The 27,996-nt window shown below is 40.6% G+C and overlaps 1 protein-coding gene and 1 long non-coding RNA gene across 9 annotated transcripts in view; one reads left to right on the plus strand and one right to left on the minus strand.

Moving 5' to 3' along the window:
* The window catches only part of USP40 (ubiquitin specific peptidase 40), a 62,318-nt gene extending 46,471 nt beyond the window's left edge, over positions 1-15,847 (plus strand). For 5 of the 6 annotated variants that reach the window (XM_067469861.1, XM_067469863.1, XM_067469851.1 and 2 more), the window contains 8 exons: positions 296-422; positions 2,540-2,634; positions 4,419-4,537; positions 5,087-5,152; positions 5,368-5,578; positions 9,408-9,503; positions 10,724-10,815; positions 12,559-15,847. In XM_067469861.1, coding sequence (XP_067325962.1) covers positions 296-422; positions 2,540-2,634; positions 4,419-4,537; positions 5,087-5,152; positions 5,368-5,578; positions 9,408-9,503; positions 10,724-10,815; positions 12,559-12,664 — 912 coding nt within the window. In that variant the 3' untranslated portion in view covers positions 12,665-15,847. Of the gene's footprint in view, positions 1-295; positions 423-2,539; positions 2,635-4,418; positions 4,538-5,086; positions 5,153-5,367; positions 5,579-9,407; positions 9,511-10,723; positions 10,816-12,558 lie in introns of all 6 variants that reach the window. The other variant, XR_010910126.1, reaches the window with a different exon arrangement.
* Positions 341-27,981, minus strand: LOC137097350 (uncharacterized). Of its 3 annotated transcripts, none has more exons than XR_010910129.1 (3): positions 27,868-27,981; positions 12,285-12,423; positions 341-427 (listed from the first exon to the last, which is right to left on the minus strand). It is a non-coding gene; the product is annotated as an uncharacterized lncRNA (long non-coding RNA). The 3 variants fall into 3 exon arrangements; XR_010910130.1 differs by lacking the exon at positions 341-427 and adding an exon at positions 10,844-11,292; XR_010910128.1 differs by lacking the exons at positions 341-427; positions 12,285-12,423 and adding an exon at positions 23,981-24,973.
* Between the last annotated feature and the right edge of the window lie 15 nt (positions 27,982-27,996).

The raw sequence follows: 27,996 nt of genomic DNA on the forward strand, positions 1-27,996 counted from the left end.
AGACTAGATGACCTTTGGGGATCCCTTCCAACTGAGTTTAATTATAATAACAATAACAACAACAACAACAATAATAATAATAATAATGTCTCGCGCCCCCCCCCCCCCCCTCCAGTAAGTTCTGTTGGTCATGAAGCTGACTTGCAAAGACATGGGGGATTCCCTTCTTGTAGAATGAGAGCACCCATTTGATTAATCTTCTGTTCAGATGTGTTGCAGCCAGTATCTCCTCTAAAGCCAAGACCTTTTGCTCTAGTTAGCTGTACATCATATATATTTTTATTAATTCTCAAAGGGATTCTTGAAAGTACCTGTCTGGTGGTACAAACCTTTCTCTCAGGTGAAGCACATCAAGAATATTCAAGACCAAGTAAACTGCATCAGCAAAAAAGTGGAAGCTCTGGGACCATCTACATCTGGAGGTAAGCTAAAAATACATGAAGGGGAAAACTGTTTACAGAGTAGAAGAAGCTAGTTTTTAGCTAATGTTGTTTCATTGTTGCAATACATAATTTTAATTGTATAAATATTTTATTGTAAACTGTATTTTAAACAAATATTTAATAGTTTTGGGGGGGGGGGGTTGTATTTGCCATGTGGTTAAATTTATTAGATTGTGCCACGTTATTAGAGAATGGTGGGGTAGAAATAAAGTTAACAACAACAACAATAATAATAATATAACAATAACAACAACAATAAAATAGATAATAAATATATGTTGGTAAGGCATCTTGCACAATATTAGGAAACACATGGTCACCCAAAAAAGAAGATATACACAGATAACATGCATCTAGCCTATTTTAGAGGAGAGGTTCTCACTAGCATGGTATGTGCTAGGAGAAGCATTATCAGCATCAACACTGTCAAGGAATAGTTATCTTGGTATTTGGGAGATTGGTGCTTAGGTCAATCTGAAATCTTTTTATTTTGAGCCAGTTCTATATACTTCCCTGCCTCTAGCTGTACAATCAGTTCAGACATCTTAACTGTTTTCCATTTATGTATCAAATATTCTCCCCCAACCAGACCAAAAGAATGTTGTCAAAGGCTTTAATGGCCGGAATTTCTGGGTTGCTATGAGTTTTCCAGGCTGTATGGCCATGTTCCAGAAGCATTCTCTCCTGACGTTTCACCAACCTCTGAGGATACCTGCCATAGATATGGGCGAAACATCAGGAGATAATTCTTCTGGAACATGATCATACAGCCTGGAAAACTCACAGTAACCCAAGACAAGTTCTGTAGGCTTGTTCTTAAGTTGAATTTGTATGTAAGTAGGAACAGGGACATTTTTAAGTTACTACAGCAGGGGTCCCCAAACTAAGGCCCAGAGGCCAGATGCTTTTGTGTTGCTGTGGAAACAAGGGTTCATTTGAGACATTTTTTCCCATGCTAACTTCCTCTCACTTCCTGTTGTCTCACCCCATCTGTAACTAGGAGTCATATGTAAGTCAGGTGTTTGTAATTCAGGGATTGCCTGAACTGAAATATGAGATGAGCCAATATCTCAGTAGAAGATGTGTGAAAGTAATGACATTCAAATATTGCAAATAAAATTGACATTCAAATATTGCAAATTTAAGTTGATCTTAGTTACTGTGAGAGGCCGGGTACCTTATAAGCTATAGTGATGTAGACATAATATGCCTAGACAGAAAATGTCATAGAATCATAGAATCAAAGAGTTGGAAGAGACCTCATGGGCCATCCAGTCCAACCCCTTGCCAAGAAGCAGGAATATTGCATTCAAATCACCCCTGACAGATGGCCATCCAGCCTCTGCTTAAAAGCTTCCAAAGAAGGAGCCTCCACCACACTCCGGGGCAGAGAGTTCCACTGCTGAACAGCTCTCACAGTCAGGAAGTTCTTCCTAATGTTCAGATGGAATCTCCTCTCTTGTAGTTTGAAGCCATTGTTCCGCGTCCTAGTCTCCAAGGAAGCAGAAAACAAGCTTGCTCCCTCCTCCCTGTGGCTTCCTCTCACATATTTATACATGGCTATCATATCTCCTCTCAGCCTTCTCTTCTTGTCTATGTGATACGATGATCCTCCACAATCAGGGGAGGGTCTTCATAAACATTATTTTATACATGCGAAATATATAATCCCATTCCCTTCCCACCCACTTAAGTAAGCTGACCTGCAAGGGAACAGTTGGGTGCCCTTACTCCTTACTCTTGCCCTTCCCACACGAATGCACAAGGGAGCAACAGTTGCACACATGCAGCCTTTATCCCACCCTCTTCTCCCCATATATGCTAGTGAATGAATGAGGGAATATAGTAATCCTTCTACCATTCTTGCATTCACCCCTACCACCCATCCCCACTCCTCAATGTACAAATGCAGCTGTTGTTTTTGCTGAGAAATGACAGTTTTTGTGAGTGAGTAAAATCTGAATTGTTGTGATGGTAAATAATGTGGAGTCGACAGGTGGCCTGGCCAGTGAACCAATGGAGTGTTAGTACATTTTACTAACTAACTGGGAAGAAACCTACCTTTCTTTAAATGGAAACTTCTGATTTTTTAAAAGATTCACCGACATTTTTACAAAGCGAAGTTGACCTGTGTTATGTGGGTGACATAGAAATCTCAGGAGAAGCTTTTTTAGAAGACTTGAAGATTCAGGTTTGACATTTATTTATTTATTATCCTGAATGCTACCTTTCCTTTAAATATATTAAGTATTGATATATAGATGTCTAGGTGCAATAAGATTCTAATAACAATATATTTTCTGTGATTTTGGTTTCAATCCATTCATGCATTTCTGACTGTAAGACTCATGTAGAACCTTCATCAGAAATGCTTCTTAGATAGTACAGTTGTTACACATCTTACTATATGTGAAAGTTATGTATTTTTAAAGGACCTTCTTTGCTTTGGGGGTTTTGAATTTTGGAATACTCATATTTTTATATTTGTACATAATACAATATCTTGGAGATGGGACTCAAATCTCAACAAATAAATCATTTATGTTTCATATACACCTTATATGAAAGCCTGAAAGTAGTTTTATACAATATTTTATTTTCCGGGCCCAATTCAATGTACAGGTTTTGACCTACAAAGCCCTAAACAGTTTGGGACCCGCCTACCTTCGCAACAGCATTTCCATTTACGAACCCACACAGTCTCTTCGATCTTCCGGAGAGGCTCTTTTCTCGCTCCCGCCCGCATCAGAAGTGCGACTTGAAGGGACGAGAGAGAGGGCCTTCTCTGTGGTGGCCCCCCAGCACTGGAACTCACTCCCCAGAGGTATTAGGCAAGCCCCCACACTGGCAATCTTCAGGAGGAATTTGAAAACCTGGTTATTCCAATGTGCCTTTCAGTAATTGAATGTAAGATTCAATTACATTACATTTTGCACAAAATATCCTTAGAAGCACTTTATTTTATGGTTCATGCAATGAAATCCTTCCTCATTCCTTATAATTTACATTGTTCTATCTCCCTGTATTTTAAAATCTTTTAAAAAATTATCCTTGAATCTGGCCCTGCCTAGTGAAATTTTCTGTGTTTTTAATGCTTGATTTTATATTGTTGTGTCGTATATTATTTTGATTTTGCATTTTATGTATTTTGCTTGGTTCCACTATGTTTTTGTGTTATATTGTTGTATTGTATTGATGGGCGTGGCCTCATGTAAGCCGCACCGAGTCCCTGGGGGAGATGGAGTGGGATATAAATAAAGTTTTATTATTATTTATTATTATTTTAATGCTTTTGTGCACGAAACAAAGTTTGTATACATTGGGCCATATCAGAAAGCAAAAATGTCACTATCTCAGCCACCCATGTGGACAATTTGGAATTTTGACTATTTCAGATTTAAGAATCCAGAATAAGGGATGCTCAGCCTATATATGAGGAAAGTGGGAAGCCCACTGGGCATTTCTTCCCTATAACAACATTTATAAGCTCTTGGCTTAAGTTATTCAAAGAAAGTCTACTAATAAGACAATATTCCTTGCTTTTGAATTTCTGGATGCCGTGAACTTGGAGTATAAGATGAAAAACATGGAGATTCCTTGTTCAAACTAACATGGGACATATGTAACCATGTCCCAGTTTTGGTGTTACACACTTACACTTGTTGATGGAGAATGGATGTAACATGAAAGAGAATTGTGTTAACAAAATGCCCTGGGATATGCATTTTTGGATTTTAGCAGAAAAATGATAATTCGGTGGCAATGATGTGCCTCTTTGTTAATTTCATTTTCCCTGCTGTAACACTGTCAACAATTCATGCATTCAAATAGGTTGGAAAACTTCTTAATTTATGAAAAGCAATGTAACGTGGAATAACGCATTTGTACTGTGTTAGAAAATTCACAAGGATTTAGTTTTTGATTTTTCAAGTAATATTGATTTTGTAATTGCTGGGAAACCTTTTTCCTTTTCAGGTGATGACTTTGCCATCCATTCAAGAGTTTAGTGTCCCACTGCCAGAATTTATCCGTGTTTGGACAATGGAAAATAAGCAGCCTTGCAAACTTTTACGAAACAACAAGGAGCAGCTCCAGTAAGACCACAGTCATTTCCCCTATTTCTTGAAACTAATTAAATTAAACATTACTGTAATAAGAATTGAATTGAAATACCCAAAATCTCATCCTAAAACAAATCACTTATTGGCATATAAAGTCCAAATTATCTGCTTTGAACTGGTTTATATGGCCGTCTAGACTCATATAATCCAGTTCAAAGCAGATAATATGGATTTTATATGGCAGTGTAGATGGGGCGTTAGTTTTAAAGACACTGCTTGATTCTTTCTTTTTCCCCTCTCTTTTATAAAATAGAGTTTTATCAATAGTTTTAAAGTTATGTCTTCTTTCCAATTTTTGATGTACAGTAGTTTTATATTTAAATTAAACTGATTTCTGCTTAGACTGATTGATTTTTACATCTCAAGAAGGAAGGCTAGTCTTTACATTGGTTGAAGGTTACTTGCTTTCAAACTCTTACAATGTTGGCAACACTAATTTCATAACACTATCTTTTTAAACATTGGCCTACTTTCCCCATATTGTCTACTAAAATTAATTTGCCTATTGTATTTATTTTTCAGAAAGCTCAAACTAGGAAACAGAGTGGAAATTTGTATAGAGACTTTATATAAGGAAGAGAATCTTGGGTAAGATATTTTGCTTCCCGGGTTTTGGGCTGAGATACATTTTGACTATTTGTCAAAAAAGAGATTTAGAAAAAAATAATATAAAACTGCAGATGTACCTTGTTCATTATTTTCCTGAAGAATATTCCTGTAAAAGTGTAATGAATATATAAGCCTCTGTAAAATGTGTGTAGCCATATCTTTTAAGAATGGTAATTGTGTATTCCTGACCACAGACCAAAGGATTTACTTCTACGAATACTGATGAGCATACCAGGGGAGAGAGATTACTATCATCCAGTAGATTTAATATGGGATATTTCTAAAGAGTGTACAGCATCTGCATTGAGGGGAAAAATTGCTACATACTATTCCTTGCCAGTGGAAAAAATTGAAATCGCTAAATATTCTCCTGGAAAATTTGAATGGATGCCAATAAGTAGTTGGGTAAGTTAAGACATGGTTAAGAAAAGAGAACAGAGGTGTTATAATATTGTTCTTTCAACTGAAAATGTATTTTATATGCTGTGAATGTAACATGATGAATACTGTGCTAATACTCAGGATAAAGAGGAAAGTTTCAGAAATTAAAGAAGTTCGTGTTTCCTTCCTACTAATTTGTAAGTCTATCCTGTATGGCTCCGCATATCATAGTCGTTCTGCATGCAGAATTACAGTAGATAGTCCATGCACTTGTTCTTAAACTGGGCCCTAACCCCAAATGGGATTGGTTTCATAGAATCATAGAGTTGGAAGAATTTGGGGTTGGATGTCCTCTAATCCCTCATCCACTCCATCTTGCTGAGGTTGAGAATTACTTTCTTTTTGTGAGAAGACTGAGGCAAAGAAGGCATGAAGTAGTTCTGCCCTTTCCCTATCCCGTCAGCATTGCCCCATCTTCTCCCCACAGAGGCCCTATCACTTCCTTGTTCTTCCTTTTTTCTATTGACGTACGCAAAGAAGCCCTTTTTATTGCTTTTAATTTTCCTGGCAAGCCTGAGCTCCTTTTGTGCTTTAGCCTTGCAAACCTTTTCCCTACAGGTGTTGGCTATTTGTTTGAATTCTTCTTTGGTGGTTTCTCCCTTTTTCCACTTCTTGTGCATATCTGTTTTGAGTCTTAGCCCGGTTAGAAGTTCTTTGGACATCTATTCTGGCTTCTTTGTTTGCACTGCTTGCAATTACGCCTTGAGTATTTCACTATTGAAAAACTCCCATCCATCCATAACTCCCTTGCTTTTTAGTATCAGCATCCATGGAATGCTGCTCGGTATTTCCTCCATTTTTTGAAAGTCAGCTCTCCTAAAGTTCGGAATGCGGGCTTGACTTGTCTTAGTTTCAGCCTTGCAAAGATACAGAATGGGTGACGCCTGGCTCGAGAGCAGTACGTGTGAAAAAGATCTTGGAGTCCTCGTGGACAACAAGTTAAACATGAGCCAACAATGTGATGTGGCGGCAAAAAAAGCCAATGGGATTTTGGCCTGCATCAAGAGGAGCATAGTGTCTAGATCTAAGGAAGTAATGCTACCCCTCTATTCTGCTTTGGTTAGACCACACCTGGAATATTGTGTCCAATTCTGGGCGCCACAATTCAAGAGAGATATTGACAAGCTGGAATGTGTCCAGAGGAGGGCGACTAAAATGATCAAGGGTCTGGAGAACAAGCCCTATGAGGAGCGGCTTAGGGAACTGGGCATGTTTAGCCTGAAGAAGAGAAGGCTGAGAGGAGATATGATAGCCATGTATAAATATGTGAGAGGAAGCCACAGGGAGGAGGGAGCAAGCTTGTTTTCTGCTTCCTTGGAGACTAGGACGCGGAACAATGGCTTCAAACTACAGGAGAGGAGATTCCATCTGAACATGAGGAAGAACTTCCTGACTGTGAGAGCCGTTCAGCAGTGGAACTCTCTGCCCCAGAGTGTGGTGGAGGCTCCTTCTTTGGAATCTTTTAAACAGAGGCTGGATGGCCATCTGTCAGGGGTGATTTGAATCCAATATTCCTGCTTCTTGGCAGGGGGTTGGACTGGATGGCCCATGAGGTCTCTTCCAACTCTTTGATTCTATGATTCTATGATTCTATGATTCTATGATTCTTTCGTATCGTAAACTGCAGGAGCACATGGTCACTTGCCTATGACATCATAGTTTCCTTTGCTGAATGTTGGGGTCACAAAAAATAGCAACAATAGAAGGTTTCTGAATGTCAGATATTGATACAAATCTTACTAACAATTTGCAGTGGTTACAGTGGACTCTGTAGAAAATCCTTCAGCTATTCTCCACAAAAAGGAAAATCAGTCTGTTTATCAAGCCTTGCAAATGCTGGTTTATTATCGGGAAACATTTTATTTTTATACCAATTCTATATACCTGGGATCACATAAAATTTATTGGGGGAGAAAGTGGTTATGAGTGGAAAACGTTTAAGAAGTCCTGTTCTAGAGCTTCAGCATCCCATCTGCAGTCATTCTCTGTCTCATGGAGAGTTTTGTGGAACAATTGGAGAAGTGCCCTGGTAGCAATATTCAAAATGATTGCAAAATTTTCATCCACACGCATAAGATTGACTTAGACCTGTATATGCCACTAACAGAATAATTAGTATAAAATAAAATAAAATGGTATTCAACTGTAATCTCTGTACATCACTACCTTGGCTGCTGTTCCTATGAGGTCCATACAATGCTTTGCTGCTTACAGACACAAGATATTTAGACACTTCTATGGAGGGGATAGAAAAGTCTTGGAATGTAATAGAATTAATAAAGAATGTCTTATACAGTGGAACCTCGACTTAAGAGCATTGGGAGTTAAGTGCCATCACTCGACCTGGGTTTCACTTCGACATACAAGCAGCATTTTAAGTTAAGAGCTAGCACCAGAAGGAGCGCTAGCACCAGAGTACAGGACTAAGGGAACAGCCTCGTGCTCTTGTATGCTTTGACAAAATTTGACTTTATGTGGTTTTTATTTCTGGTATATTTGGCTTCATGAAGAAAGAGAGGGAGAGATAGCAAGATGGAGGGAGGCTGGAATGAGTACAATATGAAGAAATGATGCTTCTGCCTCTTCACTTTGTGCTTCCTTGCCACAACTTTGTGCTTCTACCATTTATAAGTAGATCTTTCTTTTTTATTATTCCATGTGAATGTGCATATAGATAGATTGATATAACATTTTCTTATTTTAGAAGCACATAACAAAAATGGGCAGGTTTTCGGGGGCCAGGATGGATTAATAGCATTTCAATGGGAAATTCACTATGATATAAGAGTGATTTGAATTAAGAGCTGAGTCACAGAATGAATTAAACACTTATCTCAAGGCATAAATGTATTTACATTTCTCTAACAAAACCCTTTTCTTTTAACAATACAGTACTTTCTGTTAAGAATATCATCAGACCCCCCCCCCCCCCAAATCATCACCACCCTCATTACAATTTTTACAATTTCCCACAATTTATCAGGAACTGGATCATTATACTTAAATATTATTTCCTTCATCTTGACACCTTTAAATGCTCTAGAGCAGGGGTCCTCAAACTAAGGCCCGGAGGCCAGATACGGCCCTCCAAGGTCATTTACCCAGCCCTCACTCAGGGTCAACCTAAGTCTGAAATTACTTGAAAGCACACAACAACAACTACAATCCTATCTCACCAGCCAAAAGCAGGGCCACACTTCCCATTGAAATACTAATAAGTTTGTATTTGTTAAAATTATTCTTCATTTTAATTGTTTTGTTTTAATGTGTTTTTGAATTACAAATAAGATATGTGCAGTGTGCATAGGAATTCATTCATGTTTTTTTTTTCCAAATTATAATCCAGCCCTTCCACTGTTTGAGGGACTATGACTTGGCCCTCTGTTTAAAAAGTTTGAGGACCCCTGTTCTAGAGAGTGCAAAGTCTTTGTGGAGTATCTTTGATTGTGACGAGGAGGAGAACTGATATAATTGATTAGGGTTTAGGGTTCTGGGACTTTTGTTCAGAGAGAGAATGACAGAGCCTTCTTATATAGGTAAAGTCCTGGCTTCTGCATACACTAATTTAATTCTGAAAGTAAACACGTCAGTTGTCTCTAAATAAGGACTTGAACATCTGCAGATTTTGGTATCCACCATTGACCCTAAACCAATCTTCTGTGGATATGGAGGGCAAACTAATAACATTCAACTTATGTCAATGTAAAGCTCTGCCCCTCCCAAAAAAAACAAAAAAACAAAAATTATTTGCTTATTTATGGTGTTTTGGCATAATAGTTTTCATTTTATTCAGACACAGCAAATGTCAAAGAAGAAGAAAAAGAAGAAAAGTGACAGCTTACAGTCGAGCCCCTATAGCTTGAAGGATGGCGATATTATTGGTGTGAAGGTAAATGGTTAGTGAGTTTGGCAACTGTTTCCACTTACTATTTAACAAAAGTCCCTTGCTGTTTTTTATTGCTGTATATAACATGATTATTAGAGGGAGTGGGGCATGCAGGAGTTGGAAGAATGATAATGCCTTGAATGGAATGGAAACATCAGGTTGGAAATGCATAGTGGTTGGTGAAATGATGTTCTTAAAAGTATATGAAATGTGATCAGTAAAAATGTAAATAAATGGCTAGACAATTGTAGAACATATGTGTCATATATATTGTTTTAATTAGCATAGTATGGTCTATATTGTTTTATCTTTTTCCCTTGGTTTGTATATCATTGATATAACAACTCATTGTTCATTTAATGTGTTTATATCTGGTCACTCCCTGAAATGGAAATTCACTAGAGGTCAGATTATCCATCTCTCCACATTTTTCTTTTGGGATCTTCTTCAAACAATCCCTACCAAGCTTGCTATTGTTTTTATTTGTTTGAGAGGCTTTTGCCTGATAAAACATTATAATTGAAAGCATTGTCTGTGAAAATATATTGCTTCACTTTTTGAGGGAGAAAACTTTCAAAAAGTCATGAAATTTTCTCAGCCTATGTTATTACATCCTGGAACATTTTTCAATGGGATTGAAGAACCTTTGTTGTTTCCGAGCAGGCCCGTAGCCAGGATTTTGGTTTTTTTTGGGGGGGGGGGGTGAGTTTGCTTTGGGGGGGTTTGAGTCTGAGTGAAAGAGGGTCTACCCTAGCAAACCTTTTGTATCGTTACCCCAATACCCCCATGCATATGAAATATATTGAGCATAGTGATCAGATCATGATATGAATAAACATAGCACTTTAAATAATGCACCAGTAGGGCCTTCTCGCGGACCACCATCAGGATTTGGGGGGGGAGGGGCTGAAGCCCCCAAGCCCCCCCCCTCCCCCGGGCTACATGCCTGTTTCCGAGGTTTTGACATGTAACTGCCATTGACCTGGTGTAGACGATTATAAAAATTGTGGTCCAAGACAAAGTTTACTCAACTGTTTTCTAAAACCAAAAGACTTCATGTAGATAAAGACATGGGCAAAAACATGGCACTGCTTTCGTACAATCAAAAGTAAACAAAAATGCCATCTGAGTTGAATTTTCAGTAGCAAGATTCAGATTGCTCCAATTAGTGAAATATCGCTGATGGCTCTATTTCCCATTACACTAATTTTTTTTGTCAACAGAATCTCCTGATCGATGATACTATAGACTTTAGTACAATTAAAGATGATATTGGAAAACAAATGCAGAAGCAGCTGATTATTGAAAAAACAAGGTAAATATGTTTTTATGTATTTGTTCGATTTGTATAACCTATCCCAAAAAGGTATAATTAAAGAAAAGCACAATAAAGCAGTGCAATCACTCAGTGTTCTGAAATGTGCAAATGATGTTCTGTTGTCTAACCAAGAGAAGCTTCTGAATAAAGTAGTCTATTTATTTATTTGATTTATAGTCCATTTTTCTGCCAAATGGGAATGACAGTGGCTTTCTACAAGCCCTTAATCCCCTTTAACTATTACTTGCAGTATCAATTATGCACAAGAGTGTTTTGTTGAAATCACTAACAAAATATGTATTGTGGAAACTTCTGGTGTGCTTTTGTTGTAAAGCATTCTTAAATTACTGTATATATTCGAGTATAAGCCGACCCGAATATAAGCCAAGGCACCTAATTTTACCACAAAAAACTGAGAAAACAGATTGACTCGAGTATAAGCCAAGGGTGGGAAATGCAGCAGCTACTGGTAAACTGCAAAATAAAAATAGATACCAATTAAATTACATTAATTGAGGAATCAGTAAGTTATATATTTTTAAATATTTACAGAAATGGTAATTTAAGATAAGACTGTCCAACTCTGATTAAATGATTATTTACCTTCTTCAATGTAAATGTGCTTATGTATCCTTCCAATAATAATAAAGAGAGCAACATAACAAATGTAATAATAGCAACAATAATAAAAAGAGTAAAATAATGAATGTAGCAATAACAATTATACAGTAAAATAATAAATGTATAATAATAGAATAAAATGATAAATGTAATAATAATAAATAGAATAAAATAATAAATGAAATGAAAATAATAATAATAATAATAATAATAATAATAACAACAACAACAGAGTAAAATAATAAATAACCTTGACTCAAGTATAAGCCGAGGGGGACTTTTTCAGCCTAAAAAAAGGACAGAAAAACTAGGCTTATACTCGAGTATATACAGTACTTGGTAATAACTGTGATAAGGTATCTGGCAGAAGGTTAACTAGCATTCTAAAAGAGTGCTTGTTATGGATAAGTAATGTTAGCAGTTAAGTGTTGCATAATGGGTCAGATGAAACAATTAAGAACCTTTGTCCACAACACAGCAAGCTTTTTACAGGCAACAAACATATTATTTTTATATTTAAGTTATATATTCATAGATTATTTAATTGTACCCATGATTTCTTTTACAAAAACTGTCTTGCACAAATGTTGTGAGCTGGTAGCCGTAACATTAAACTCTTTGCCCCATATTGTCATGAAACATAATAGAGATATATTAAACCTATGTTTATAAAACACACACTCTTTTTCTTCTGTTTTTCCTTCTTGTGCTAATATAGAGTTGAATACATTCATATTATATTTTTAAAAATCATTAAGGAATACGTATCTACAGGATAAAAATCTATTTTAAAATAATATACGTACAAGCTTAATACATATTAAGAAATAGGATGATATACTCACACATTTAGTTTCAAAGAGATTATTATAGTTGTATCAACTGGAAGATGCTTTAACTAGATTGTTAAAAATCACAAACTTGGTGTTTCTGTTTTTTTAAGGGTCTTTGAGGCATTGTTGATTGTCTTTGTGTCTGCAAAATCTTAAATGGGGGAAAAAGAAGAAAGAAATGTGATGTGTTTTGACATTCACCCAAAGATCTGTGTTTTCAGATGCAAACTTGTCTCATACAAATTCTTGTTACACAAATCAACCTTTTGCTTTTGTTTTCTTTTAGTAGGCAAAGAGAGAGTGTACTGAACGATTGTTTCCATGAAAAAAAGGTGACTAAGCATCGTAAGCCTGAAGCAGCACTCTCCATAAGTGTAGGAGTTTTCAGCTGACTCTTTGGGATTTGGCAAACCCCACCAATACTTTGATTGATAGCAATGGCGTTGCTTCAGCTTGACTAGTCAAGGACTAATCTTCCCTGGCACTGGCGTGTTTGATACAATGGATGGCAAAGGAGTGATGGTGGTTGGGATCTCCTTATTATATCCTTCTGGGAGGAAGTGCTTTAGTTCCTGCAGTTTCAGTGCTTACTCTCAGGGTGGATGCCTGCACTTTATCAATGAGAACACATATGATCATCACATAACCTTTCAAAAGACTTGTTTTCTAATAACCATGTGCTTTAATCCTGATTCTGTGTTGTGTCATCATTGCAAAGGTGGTTTATCTGCTCATACGTTTATGGAGATGGGGAGGAAATCTGATGCTTGCACCTTTCCCTTCCATGCTGAAATACTAAAAGTATTTTAAAGTCTAGTCTGAAGCATTCAAAGGGAAACTTCTCTGACACTTCAAGACAGAGTGTAATGGTGATTAGCGGAATTTTGTTCTTCCTTTTACTCCCGTAATCCATCTGTATCTCCTGTTTTATTTAATAGAAAAATGCTAAATGTAAGATACCAACAATTTGACCATTACATTCTAATCACCCAGAAATTTGTTTTAAGAAATGCCAAAGTTTATATAGTCCTAAAGACAACATAAGATACAAAAAGGGAATCACATACAGTTATGATGTTTATCCATGGAAAGCACATTGAACATAGACAGTGTGTGTTAAGCATAACATGAGCTCACCCTCATTTGCAGCGTTTTTGGAAAATTCAAACCTGCAAAAATTTCTTGTTTTGTGCCTTGTCCCTGGAAGACGGGAGTAGAGATGGATGGAACACAGTCTCTGTAGAGACATTTAGAATCATAGAATCATAGTTGGAAGAGACCTCTTGGGCCATCCAGTCCAACCCCCTGCGAAGAAGCAGGAATATTGCATTCAAATCACCCCTGACAGATGGCCATCCAGCCTCTGTTTAAAAACCTCCAAAGAAGGAGCCTCCACCACACTCTGGGGCAGAGAGTTCCACTGCTGAACGGCTCTCACAGTCAGGAAGTTCTTCCTCGTGTTCAGATGGAATCTCCTTTCTTGTAGTTTGAAGCCATTGTTCCGCGTCCTAGTCTCCGGGGAAGCAGAAAACAAGCTTGCTCCCTCCTCCCTGTGACTTCCTCTCACATATTTATACATGTCTATCATATCTCCTCTCAGCCTTTTCTTCTTCAGGCTAAACATGCCCAGCTCCTTAACCCGCTCCTCATAGGGCTTGTTCTCCAGACCCTTGTTCTGGACACATTCCAGCTTGTCAACATCTCTCTTCAATTGTGGTGCCTAGAATTGGACACAGTATTCCAGGTGTGGTCTAACCAAGGTGGAATACAGGGGTAGCATGACTTCCCTAGATCTAGACACTATGCTCCTATTGATGCAGGCCAAAATCCCATTGGCTTTTTTTGGCCGCCACGTCACATTGTTGGCTCATGTTTAACTTGCTGTCCACGAGGACTCCAAGATCTTTTTCACATGTACTGCTCTCGAGCCAGGCACCCCCCATTTTGTATCTTTGCATTTTGTTTTTCCTGCCAAAGTGGAGTATCTTCCATTTGTCCCTGTTGAACTTCATTTAGGCAAAGATACAATGTGTTTTCTTAGTTCTTGATTACCATACATTATGCCTAGGCAAGGCTCTGTGTGTGCAGTAAATAAAGTGGGAGCATGCATTTTTATCTCTCTCCCCTGCCATCTTTGTCCCACGAGATGCTCACACGTGGCATTACCTGAGCTTAAGCATACTGGATTTGTATCCTGTCCAAATCTTGCATCCATAGATATTCGCCTGCATTGTGTGGATGATGGTGGAAGGGTCACCCTCGCTTTTCCTCACAAGAAGGGGAAAGGTGGGGGAGAGAAGGGAGAAGTACTATCTTCCTTGCAGGTTTTTGTATATTAGATTTGTTCCACCAAATTTCAGTACAATCCTGACTAAATAACAATGGATTCTATAAGGAATTATTTCTTCATGAGCAGAAGGGTCTTTTATGGACTCCCCAAACCACCCTGATCAGATTTGGGGAAACTGGAGCTGCAGCAGGGAGGGGAAATCAATAAAAATTGCTTTGTTCTGTGGGGCGGTAATATTTTGTGCAATTACAATCAGTAAAGTACTGTGAGGTGTTATGTTACCAAAGTGAATAAAGAGGAAACAGTAAACGAGAGTGAGAATAGGCCACTGGTTTTGTCATATCATTTCCTACAACCAGCTAATACATCACATATATTTTGCTTATGTAGATCACAAAAACGTATTTCAGGCAACATAATCATATTTCTACATTATCCTCAGTGAACAAAATCCACCATGATATATTATGCATAGCATATTAAATATAGAAATGTTTGTCTCAGAGTATCCCACAGTAATGGGTAACATACTTACTGTTCTTGTTAAAGTAACTCGAAGACAAGAAATGGTTTTTTGCTGGTAGTCTTTACTTCCATGGCCTAGTTCCCTGAAATATTTATTCTAACAGATACTGTACACTTCCTTTTTTATGATCTGTAAATGGAGGGTCTAACCCTTTGCAAGGTTAAATTGTAGGAGGTTTATAAGTAACACTATATAATATTTGCAAGTTATGTCCATAAATTGAGGTTTTGGGCCATTTTGCTTTTTGTGTTCTTGACCTCTGAAACAAATTTATTTGGAACTAATTCTGAAATATGTTTTAAGGAGCCAAGTGTTGCAAATCATATGTAGAAGAAACTAATGTAGTAATCTCGACAACCAATTTTTGCGTATTCATCTCCTGCTATGGAACCCTGATGTCTCACATACAGCAAAACATACTCAAGATGTGACAAAAATCTGTTATCTAGAGAACATTATGCTTTGGGAAGAGGGCAAATATTTTTATATTTATATATATATATACACACAAAGAATGTGCCTTTACTACAATGTAATGCAGCAATTGCTGCTTGATTGTTTTTTCAAAAATATGGGAAGTTCCATAAATCAGTGTGTTGTTTTGTTTTTTAAAGGAATACCTTCAGGGTTCCGCAACTGTGGTTCTATTAACAATGCAACATTGTTGGGGTTTTTTAATTATTATTATTTAATTTGTATTCAAGTCTGATCTTTATTGTAGTTGCAAAAAGAATAAAGAATTTAAAGGTTTCACTTGCACTGCTTTTGTAATATATTTTAACAAATAATTATCCCTTGAACCGTTTATTTGAACTTTAAGTAAAAACAAAAGAAATTCTAAGCAATGAAGTCCCAGAAATTTAAAAAGTAATCTCACTGTCTTAATATTGGTTGAACACATGCGACTGTACCTCGTAAAGGCTGATCTGACCGGGGTGGTCCATGCCTTGGTCACCTCTAGATTGGACTACTGTAATGCGTTCTACGTGGGGCTGCCCTTGAAAACGGTTCGGAAATTCCAATTGGTCCAACGGGCGGCCACCAGGTTGTTAACTGGTGCTCCTTACAGACGTCAACCCTCCTGTTCAAGGAGCTCCATTGGCTGCTGTTCATTTTCCGGTCCCAATTCAAGGTGCAGGTGCTCACCTACAAAGCCCTAAATGATTTGGGACCCGCCTACCTGCGTGACCACATCTCCGTATATGAACCCACACGATCCCTCCATTCATCTGGAGAGGCCCTGCTCATGATTCCACCTGCGTCGCAAACGCATTTGGTGGGGCCGAGGGACAGGGCCTTCTCTGTGGTAGCCCTCCAACTCTGGAACTCTCTCCCCAAGGACATCAGACAAGCCCCAACGTTGGCAGTCTTTAGGAAGAGCTTGAAGACCTGGCTGTTCCAGTGTGCCTTTCCAGAATAGGAAACTCCCAAATGCACTTTATTAGAGATTTAAGATTGTCTGCACATCACACCTACTCTAAACTCCTTACATTTCACCTGTCATGTCCAGCACTTTTAATTTTATTCACTGCATTTGGCCCGGCCCTTAGTTTTTAAATGTGTCATGATGTTATTGTTTATCGTTTACTGTTATTGCTTTAATGTTTATTGGTTTGCTTTTTCAGTTTTATTGTTGTATTTGTTATGCTGTTGTTTTATTGAGGGCCTTGGCCTTTGTAAGCCGCACCGAGTCCTTCAGGAGATGTTAGTGGGGTACAAATAATAATAATAATAATAATAATAATAATAATAATAATAATGGATGAATCATGAGCCAGGATCTAACAAAATGACATTGGTTCTGGGGGCTTAAAGTCATGCCCCTTTCACCAATTGGTTTTTAGTAAATGATTTACTGCACAAGAATTGGTCTTTTAAAACTGCCTATCTTTGAGTGAAATCCCCTTTGGTGTTTGTAGTATACTCACTAACCTAAGCTAAGCCATGCTTGCAAACACATCTTGAAATGTTATTGGTGCTGTTTTAAAGCCGAATGTAATTTTTGGCTTGAGCTCTGTTCTGCCATAAACCACATTTGTAGTTATCTTCTGCTCTACTCCGATAGATTGTGGAATACCTCCTGTTAGGGAAGTTTCAGCTTTGGACAGTATCTCTTGTTTCATTCTGGATTGGCTCACTCTAGAGTTTTCAAGATAAAAGGTTTCAGGAATTACTATTACCTTGCTCAGTACAAAATGAACTGGCCAGCATTAGCTATGATGCCACTGCCATTGTCCCTTGATAGATCTTCAACTGAGTCACTTTCCATTTACTGCTGCTTCCAAGGAGCTGTTTGGTAGATTTGGGCTGGATCTACACTGCCCTATATTCAGGATCCGATTCCAGATTATCTGCTTTGAACTAGCTTATATAAGTCTACACTGCCAGATAATCTGGGATAAGCAGATAATGTGGGATCAGATCCTGGGATATAAGGCAGTGTAGATCCAGCATTAGGCCCATTCTACACTGCCAGATAAAATTCAGATTATCTTCTTTGATTATCTCCTTTTGGGGAACTTGGAAAGGAAAGTAACCCTATGGCTCCATGAGCACAGCTGATATAAAGCATTCATGGACCTTGGGATGAGGGTCTATTCTCCCCAGAATTGGTCTGCAAGTGCCCAGACTCCTGTATAGGCATTTTGCATCAAGTGTGCTAAATGATCAAGCAGAAAAATATGGAGACATCCAGGCCCTGTCTGCTCTGGAGGTTGGCCCTGGTTGGTACTTAGATGGGATATTTATTTATCTTGTCAGGAGCAGACCAAACAGTTGTAATGCATTTTTTAACAAATGAACAAACAGACAAAACACAAAGTTTGCAAGCTTGGTAGTTGATTAAATATCCTTTGACCAGTAGCTGGCCACTTGGAGTGCCTCTGGTGTTACTATAAGAAGGTCCTCCACTGTGCATGTAGCAGGGCTCAGGTTGCATTGCAGCAGATGGTCTGTAGTTTGCTCTTCTCCACACTCACATGTCGTGGATTCCACTTTGTAGCCCCATTTCTTGTTGGCTCTGTATCTTGTGGTGCCAGAGCGCAGTCTATTCAGCACCTTCCAAGTCGCCAAGTTTTCTGTGTGCCCAGGGGGAGGAGTCTCTCATTTGGTATCAGCCATTGATTGGGGTTCCGGGTTTGAGCCTGCCACTTTTGGACTCTCGCTTGCTGAGGTGTTCCAGCAAGTGTCTCTGTAGATCTTAGAAAACGATTTCTTGATTTAAGTCGTTGACGTGCTGGCTGATACGGGGTGGGCTGGAGATGTCACTGCCTTGGTCCTTTCACTATTGGCTGCTACTTCCCGGCGGATGTCCGGTGATGCGATACTGGCTAAACAGTGAAATTTCTCCAGTGGTGTAGGGCGCAGACACCCCGTGATAATGCGGCATGTTTCATTAAGAGCCACATCTACTGTTTTAGCGTGATGAGATGTGTTCCACACTGGGCATGCATACTCAGCAACAGAGTAGCACAGCGCAAGGGCAGATGTTTTCACTGTGTCTGGTTGTGATCCCCAGGTTGTGCCAGTCAGCTTTCATATGATATTATTTCTAGCGTCCACTTTTTTCTTGATGTTCAGGCAGTGCTTCTTGTAGGTCAGACCATGGTCCAGAGTGACTCCCAGGTATTTGGGTGCGCTGCAGTGCTCCTTCCCAGGTAATTCTCAGAGCTCAGGATGCTTGTCTGTTCTTAAGGTGAAAAGCCCATGTCTGTATTTTAGATAGATTAGGGATCAGCTGGTTTTCCCTGTAGAGAGCACCTAGAGCTTCAGAGAGCTTCTGTTCAACCATCTCAAAGCTCCCTGCTTGAATGGTGATGGCACCCAGAAGTGACTTAGATGGGAGACCACCAAGGAATAACAAGGTGTATTTGAGAGAAAAAATCTGGGAAAACCACCTCTGAGGCTGGATCTGCATTGCCCTATGTCCCAGGATCTGATCCCAGATTATCTGTTTATTCCAGACTTTCTGGCAGTGTAGATTCAGTTCAAAGCAGTTCAAAGCAGATAATCTGGAATCAGATCCTGGGATATAAGGCAGTGTACATCCAGCCTGAGTATCCCTTGCCACTTTAAGTCTCTTTTCTTAAGAGAAAGCAAGGTATAAATAAACATAATAACATTATGTAACACAATTTTTGTTTCTGGATTATAAATGTCATTTTCTTATTATAAAAACTTATGGAAAGTGTTATTAAACAGCAAAAGCTTTGTTTTTGTGAGAGGGACACCCTGCAGCACATTTTGTTATAGTTTTTCAATTAATATCTCATCAAGTCTTGACCAATTCAGCATAAGGGCCACCACCACTCTTTGATCGTTTAGGAAAGGAAAACAGTTTGAACAGGCCTTTGCAGGAAATTAAAATTGTAGATGGACGACAGGTCTCTCGTGAGTATGGGAACTTGGCTTCCAGTGGGGTTAATTGATGGTTTTAAATATGTATGTTATATTTGTAAATAGAGTTTTATTGCTGACAGTTTTAGATAATAAGGTTGCTAATGGGTTTTAATCTGTTTTAATTTTTTACTTTGTATGTTCTTATTGTATTGTTAGCCACTTTGAGTCTCACCTTGGTGCAGGAGAAAAGTGGTATAAAAATGGACTTAAATAAATGAATAAATATCAGCCACTGATTGATGTTCCGGTTTTTAACCTTCCACTTATGGACTCTCTCTTGCTGAGGTGTTCCTGCAAATATCTTTGTAGATCAGGCATGGGCAAATTTCGGCCCTCCTTTTGTTTTGGTCTCCAACTCCCACAATTCTTAACAGCATACCTGTGTCTGGGGAGAACAAACAGTGGAAGACATTGAACATTTCTTAATTGACTGTCCAGCATATACTGAACTGCAAGACAGATATTTACATCCAATATTATCCAACTGCAGGTTTCCCAACAGAAATGATATTCTGACATCCCTCTTGCAAGGGCAGGAAAGATCCAGCATAATCAGAGTAAGCCTTTTTATTCTGAAAGCTATTAAGAAAAGAGCAGATTTCCTGAAAGAAGAACCAGGAAAATCAGATTTTGACTATAAATAGAAGGTCAGCTGCTGTCCTCACCTTTTTGCCTTGTTTTTTACTCATGTTCTATTTTGAAATGGTCATATAACTGATCAAATAAATAAATATTATTATTATAACAGCGTACCAGCTGTTAGGAATTGTGGGAATTAGAGTCCAAAACACTTGAAGGGCCAAAGTTTGTCAATGCCTGCTGTAGATCTTAGGAAGCTATGTCTTGATTTAAGGTGTTGGCTTGCTGGCTGCTATCCGAACAGAAGATGGGCTGGAGATGTCAATCCCTATGAAATGAGAGTCTACTATGAAATTATAGTAGACTCTCAGGCTGGATTTACACTGCCCTATATCCCAGGATCTGATCCCAGATTATCTTCTTATCTCAGATGATCTGGAAATGGAGACTCATATAATCCAGTTCAAGACAGATAATCTGGAATATAAAGCAAATCATGGGATATAAAGTAGCAGGATATGTAAAATTATCATTACTCTTTGTATTTTGTATCAAATTTGTTAAATCCATCCATACGAATCAATATTAGGTGCGGGGGGGGGGGGGATATTTAAGAATCGAAACACTCACCAATCATTTTTTGTTGAGATTTTGTAACATTTGGGTGCCTCCCAAGATCAATTTAATTTTCAGTATGGTCATTAAGCAACTTTGGTAAAACCAAGAAAACATAAAGTGTTTAAAGAATCAAACTTGGGTGGAGGCTGAGAAAACAGCATTGTTAGAAATGTAGTTTGGGAAGGCGAGGCCCCCTATGGCAGAGAATGCCCTGCCCTAAACTATTATTATTATTATTATTATTATTATTATTATTATAACTTTATTTGTACCCCGCTAGCATCTCCCGAAGGATTCGATGCGGCTTACAACAGGCCGAAGCCCAAAACCATACAGCAATACAATACCTAGCAAATAAAAACAGTCAGCAAAAAACAACAATAGCAACACAACAAGACATTATTAAAAACTGAGTCGGCCGGAGTAGGGGTACAGGATTAAAAGTGCTGATGTATCAGAGGGATGTGGGATTATAATATAAGTGCGGTGTGCGGTGTGCAGTGTGCGGTGATCTTGGTAACTAAAGTGCTTCTGGGATTTGGTCCTGGGGGATTCCTAATCTGAAAAGGCACATTGGAACAGCCAAGTTTTCAAATTCTTTCTGAAGACTGCCAGTGTAGGGGCTTGTCTGAGATCTTTCGGGAGGGTGTTCCAGAGGCGGGGGGCCACCACGGAGAAGGCCCTGTCTCGCGTCCCCACCAAGCGCGCTTGTGACGCGGGCGGGATCACGAGCAGGGCCTCTCCAGATGACCGGAGTGAGTGTGTGGGTTCGTAGACAGCGATGCGGTCATGCAGGTAGGGTGGTCCCAAACTGTTCAGGGCTTTGTAGGTAAGCACCTGCACCTTAAATTGGGCTCGGAAAATAAACGGCAGCCAGTGGAGCTCCTTAAACAGAGGGGTTGACCTCTCTCTGTAATGGGCCCCAGTTAACATCCTGGCTGCTGCCTGTTGGACCAATTGGAATTTCTGAGCCGTTTTCAAGGGCAGCCCCACGTAGAGTTCATTGCAGTAATCCAGTCTAGAGGTGACTAAGGCATGGACCACCCCGGCCAAATCAGCCTTAGCGAGGTACGGACATAGCTGGCGCACAAGTCTCAATTGTGCAAAAGCCCTCCCGGTCACCGCCGAAGCCTGAGCCTCAAGCGTGAGCGATGAATCCAGGAGGACTCCCAAGCTACGGACCTGTGGCTTCAGGGGGAGTGTAACCCCGTCCAACACAGGTTGCCATCCTATACCCCGATCTGGTTTACGATCGACCAGGAGGACCTCTGTCTTGTCGGGATTAATCTTCAGCTTGTTCGACCTCATCCAGATAAACACAGCGGCCAGGCACTCGTCTAGCACCCGAGAGGCCTCCTTGGAATTGGGTGGGAAAGAGTAGTAGAGTTGTGTGTCATCTGCGTAGAGATGGCACCCAACTCCAAAACTCCGGATAACCTCTCCCAGCGGTTTTATGTAGATGTTAAAGAGCATGGGAGAAAAAATAGAGCCTTACGGGACCCCACAGGTCAAAGGCCAGGGATCTGAGCAGGCATCTCCCTGCTTCACCATCTGAGTTCGTCCCTCCAAGAAGGACCGGAGCCACGACAGAACCGTGCCCCTGAGACCCATCCCAGAGAGGCGACCCAGAAGGATACCATGATCGATGGTATCGAAAGCCACTGAGATGTCTAAGAGAACCAGCAGGGTCACACTCCCCCTGTCCAGTCCTCTATGGAGGTCATCCACCAAGGCGACCAAGGCTGTCTCGGTACCGTGACCAGGCCTGAAATCTGACTGTGCCTGATCTAGGTAATTGATGTCATCAAGGAAGCCCTGGAGCTGGAGGGTGACCACCCGCTCCAGCACCTTATCCAAAAAAGGGAGGTTGGAGATCGACCTGTAATTGTTCAGCACCGTAGAGTCAAGGGAAGGCTTTTTAAGGAGTGGGCGAACCACAGCCTGTTTCAAGTTAGATGGAAAAATCCCTTGCTCCAATGATGCGTTAATAATCAACACAAACCAATCAACCAACCCCTCCTTGGCAGATTTAATGAGCCAGGATGGGCAAGGATCTAGGGCCGAAGTGGTCGCCCTCACAGCCCCAAGGACCTCCTCCACGGTCTCAGGTAGAACAAGCCGAAAAGAATCCCACAAAATTGGACAAGCAGATGCCTCAGTCACCTCCTCTGGCACTGCGATGAAATTGGAGTCGAGCTCAAGACGTATCTGGGCGACTTTGCCTGCAAAATGGTGTGCGAAATCGCAACACCGAGCTGCTGGGTCGTCAGAGATCTCCTCCACCACAGGTGGGTGAAGGAGCTCCCCAACAACCCGAAACAGCTCTGATGACCTATTTGCTGCAAACGCTATACGGGTGGTCGTGAAAGATTCCCTGGCCACTCGTATAGCCACGGAGTATGCCCTAAGAGAGGCCCTAGCCTGTGCTCGATCAGACACGTCCCGAGATTTCCTCCACTTGCGCTCTAGCCCCCTTCTCGTATGCTTCATCATGGCCAACTCCTCAGTGAACCATGGAGACGGCCTGTCACGTCGCAACGAGATGGGGAGTTCGGGAGCGATCGTATCTATCGCCCTGGACATCTCCTTATTGTAAAGGTCGACCAAGGCGTCAACAGGGTCCATGGCAGGAAGAACCCCAAGATTCCTCAGGAATCCATCTGGATTCATCAGTCTCCTGGGGCGGACCATCTTAATTTGTCCTCCACCCCTGCGAAGGTTAGGGGTCGCAGTGAGTCTAAAGCTGACCAGATAGTGATCAGACCATGACACTGGAAGGATGTTTTGTTCTTCCACTCTGATCATACCACTGTCCGCCACAAAAACTAGGTCGAGGGTGTGTCCAGCCTGGTGGGTGGGTCCTGATATAATTTGTGACAGTCCTATGGTTGTCATGGCAGCCATAAAGTCCTGAGCTGTGCCAGACAAAGAGGTCTCAGCATGAATGTTAAAATCTCCCAGCACCACCAAGCGCTGGGAAACCAGGGCTGAATTAGAGACCACTTCCGCTAGCTCAGACAGGGAAACTACTGGGTCGCGGGGTGGGCGGTACACCAGCAGAAACCCCACACTGTCACGGTTCCCCACCCTCAGGAGGACACACTCGAACCCAGGTGCTTGCGGTACAGCGCAAACTACATTTCCCGAACTACAGTGCTTAGCATCTGAAGGACCCAATGGCACTAGCCATTGAAATGTTTCTTTGATTTTAAATGTAATGTATTGTATATGTATATTGTAAACCACTCCGATCCTTCAGGGGGTGGCGGTATATAAAATTGATAAATAAATAAATAAATCATCATCATCATTTAATTACTTATTAATCGCCCTCCATCCGAGAATGCTCCAAGTGATTTACAGTTAAATTGTAAAAGATAAAATACATACATACAAAAATTAAAATTAACAGAGATCGAATGCTCTAGTAAAAAGCCAGGTCTTAAGTGCGAGAGTAAAAGGCCCTAAGTCACGCATGGCTCTCATGTAGGGCGGCAAGGAATTCCATAAGTCCGGGGCAGAAATAGAAAAAGCCCTGCGCCTGGTCCTTTCCAAATGCACTTCTCTAGGACCCGGTATATAGAGTAAGTCACGTTGGGCTGGTCGTTGCGACCTCCAATGATGGGAGAAGGAGAGGTGGTCCCTAAGGTACGATGGAACCTGGCCATAAAAGATTTTAAAGGTCAGAACTAACATCTTATACAGGCCACGGTACTCAGTTGGAAGCCAATGTAAGTGTTGCAGCACTGGTGTTATATGGCATTTCATGGGCTTTCTTGTGAGTAACCTGGCTGCCGTGTTCTGAACGATACGAAGCTTTCGGGTCGTAGACATCGGAAGGCCAACATACAGGGCGTTGAATAGTCCAGCCTAGACGTGACCGGCATGGATGCCAGAGCCTCGTCAGATAGGTAGGGTGCCAATTGCCTCGCTTGTCGTAGATGGAAAAAGGCCTGTTTGCTGGCAGCAGCAACCTGTGCTTCCATTGTCAGCTGCGAATCCAAAACGACACCCAAGCTCTTAACGGTAGGCGAAGGAGATAGGGCGGCACCATCGAAGGTGGGCAACGGAGGAGTCAGACCTGCCGGGCGGCCATGCCAGAGAATCTCAGTCTTTGCTGGGTTCACCTTCAGTCTGCTAGCACGCAGCCAGTTCGACAGAGCTTCCAGACATAGGGTGAAATTGTCTGGAATTGACGTTGCTCCAGGCTCCAGGCGCAGAAGGAGTTGGATATCGTCTGCATATTGGTAGCAGTCCAGGCCGAAACTCCGAGCCAAACTAGCAAGGGGTCTAACGTAGATGTTGAAGAGGAGAGAGAATAAAATTATTGAATCTGAAAAGAGGACTAAAGTAAGTAATAGTATAAAGCTGTGCTAAGTTGAAGTTCTCAGGTTGTGTGTCATAAAGGCAGACATTCAAAGGGATTGCTGCTGTCACTTCTTGGGGGGATCATTTGTTTTTGTCTAAACTTTTAAAAATCCCCCAAAATCTGTAGATGTGTTAATCTTTCTGAAATTTCTGAGGATCAATGCCTTGGTTATCTTGTGCATTGTATATGAAATTCCAGGAGATAGCTCTTGTAGTTTTTATAAAAGAAAAATTGTTTGTAAAAAGTTCAAAATTTCCCCCAAAATTAGTGAATGAGTGTAATGTTCTTAAACTTGGCAGGCTAACAGTGGAAACTGTGATACAATTAGAGCAAGTTTTATCATGATAGCATTAAAAAAGTTAGTGCAATTAAATCCTTCATCATTTCCGGATCCTCCTCCCGATGTTTTACATTGTCCTATGTCCCAGTGTTTTAAAATGTTATCCTTGAATTTGGCCCTGCCCAGTGAAATCTGTTGTGTTTTAATGTTTGATTTTATATTGTTGTGTCGCTTATTATATTGGTTTTGCATTTTATGTATTTTATTTTTTGGTTTTGTTATGTTTTTGTGTTATATTGTGTGTACTGTACTGATGGGCGTGGCCTCGTGTAAGCCGAACTGAGTCCCCCTGGGGAGGATGGAGCGGGGTATATATAAAGTTTTTATTATGATGATGATGATTATTATTATTATTGAGGAATCTATTCGAAACTAGGGAAGGGGGTTTATATATCTGTGGTTTAGTGTCCAGGGTGGGAGAAAGAACTCTTGTCTTTTTGAGGCAGGTGTGAATGTTGCAATTAGCCACCTTGATTAGCATTTAATGACCCTTTGCAACATTCACACTTGCCTCCAACAGGCAAGTGTTCTTTCTCCCACCCTGGACATTATTTCACAGATAAATAAACATCACTTTCCTAGTTTCCAACAGACCCCACAACCTCTGAGGATGCCTGCCATAGATGTAGACGAAACGTTGGGAGAGAATGCTTCTGGAACATGGCCATACAGACGGGAAAACTCACAGCAAGGCAGTGATTCCAAACATGAAAGCCTTCGACACCATAATTGAAGGCCTATTTGCAATGGCAACCCTCAAGCAACCAGAAGTAAAGACTTCCTGTATATATTTCAGATTTCAATATTGCATTGTCGAAGGCTTTCATGACTTCTCCGAGTAGTCTGATATGGTGGTTGTTAGAGTTAGACTACTCAGAGAAGCCACTGAAATCCACAAGCATGTGGACAATTTCAACAGAAAGGAGGAAAACCATGAAAATGAACAAAATCTGGCTACCAGTATTAAAAAAAACTCTAGAATTACAACAGCAAAACAACACAAGGGAAACTATTTATTGATTTATTTCGTGCATTCCTACCCCGCCCTTCTCAACCCCCGAGGGGGGACTCAGGGCGGCTTACAAAAGGCACAATTCGATGCCAACACAAACAATAAGATAAAACATATATAAACAGCAATTTAAAACAAAACAATCAAACAATTATAACATCAAAATCAATAAAACCAATCTAATGCTCAACGTTCGCCAGCTCAGAGTCCGTAGATTCATTCCACATTGTCAAATCCTATCAATTCTAGTCGTCGATTGTCCTTTGTTTATCTGCCAGATTACCCAAAAGCCTGGTCCCATATCCATGTTTTTAATTTCCTTCTAAAAGAGAGGAGGGATGTTGATGACCTAATTTCCCTGGGGAGTGAATTCCACAGGTGAGGGGCCACCACCGAGAAGGTCCTGCTCCTCGTCCCCACCAACCTCACTTGTGATAGAGGTGGGGCCGAGAGCAGGGCCTCCCCAGAAGATCTTAAACTCCGAGGCGGGACGTAGAGGGAGATATGTTCAGACAGATACGCTGGGCCGGAACCATATAGGGTTTTGTAGGTCTAGACCAGCACTTTGAATTGTGCTCGGAACTGGATTGGCAGCCAGTGGAGCTGACATAACAGAGGGGCGGTATGCTCCCTGTATGACACTCTGGTGAGTAATCTGGCTGCCGCCCGCTGGACTAATTGAAGTTTCCGAACAGTCTTCAAAGGCAACCCCACGTAGAGTGCGTTGCAGTAATCTATGCGGGATGTAACAAGAGCGTAGACCACCATGGCCAGATCAGACTTCCCAAGGTATGGGTGCAACTGGGACATCTAATCACCTCTCAACAATCTGGAACATCTAATCACCTCTCAACAAAAGATTGCCCCAGGCACTGCCAGGCCATCAAATGCTAATCAAGGTGATCAGTTGGAACATTCACACCTAGTTCCAACAGACAAGAGTCCTTTGCCCCACCCTTTTCCTAGTTCCCACAGACCTCACTACCTCTGAAGCTGCTTGCCCTAGATGCAGGCGAAAAGTCAGGAGAGAATGCCTCTAGAAGAACATGGCCATATAGCCCGAAAAAATCTACAACTCATTCACACTTGCCTGCAACAGACAAGTGTTCTTTCTCCCACCCTGGACATTATTGCACAGATAAATAAACTTCGCTTTCCTAGTTTCCAACAGACCCACAACCTCTGAGGATGCCTGCCATAGATGTAGGTGAAACGTCAGGAGAGAATGCTTCTGGGAAAACTCACAGCAAGGCAGCCATGAAAGCCTTCGAAACCACAATCGAAGGCCTGTTTGTAATGGCAACCCTCCAGCAACTAGAAGTCTATATTTCAGATTTCAATATTAATGTCAAAAATACGTGGTATGATTTTACATAGGATTTGTTCTACATTAAAACAGTAAAGACAAATATCACTTAAGCAAAAGAAACATTAAATAACCAGAAAAATAAAACTCCGTGTACCCTGCTGCACCTGGCAGTCCCCGTGGGCGCCGGTCAAGGGAGACTCTCCAAAAGCGATGGCCCTGTTGACAGAGGCCTAGAGAATGCGAGAGGGCGGAGCCGTCCATGACGTCACCATTTCCCTCCCCC

The sequence above is a fragment of the Anolis sagrei genome, chromosome 1 (genome assembly GCF_037176765.1).
Source record: "Anolis sagrei isolate rAnoSag1 chromosome 1, rAnoSag1.mat, whole genome shotgun sequence".
In the NCBI taxonomy this organism is placed as follows: Eukaryota; Metazoa; Chordata; class Lepidosauria; order Squamata; family Dactyloidae; genus Anolis; species Anolis sagrei.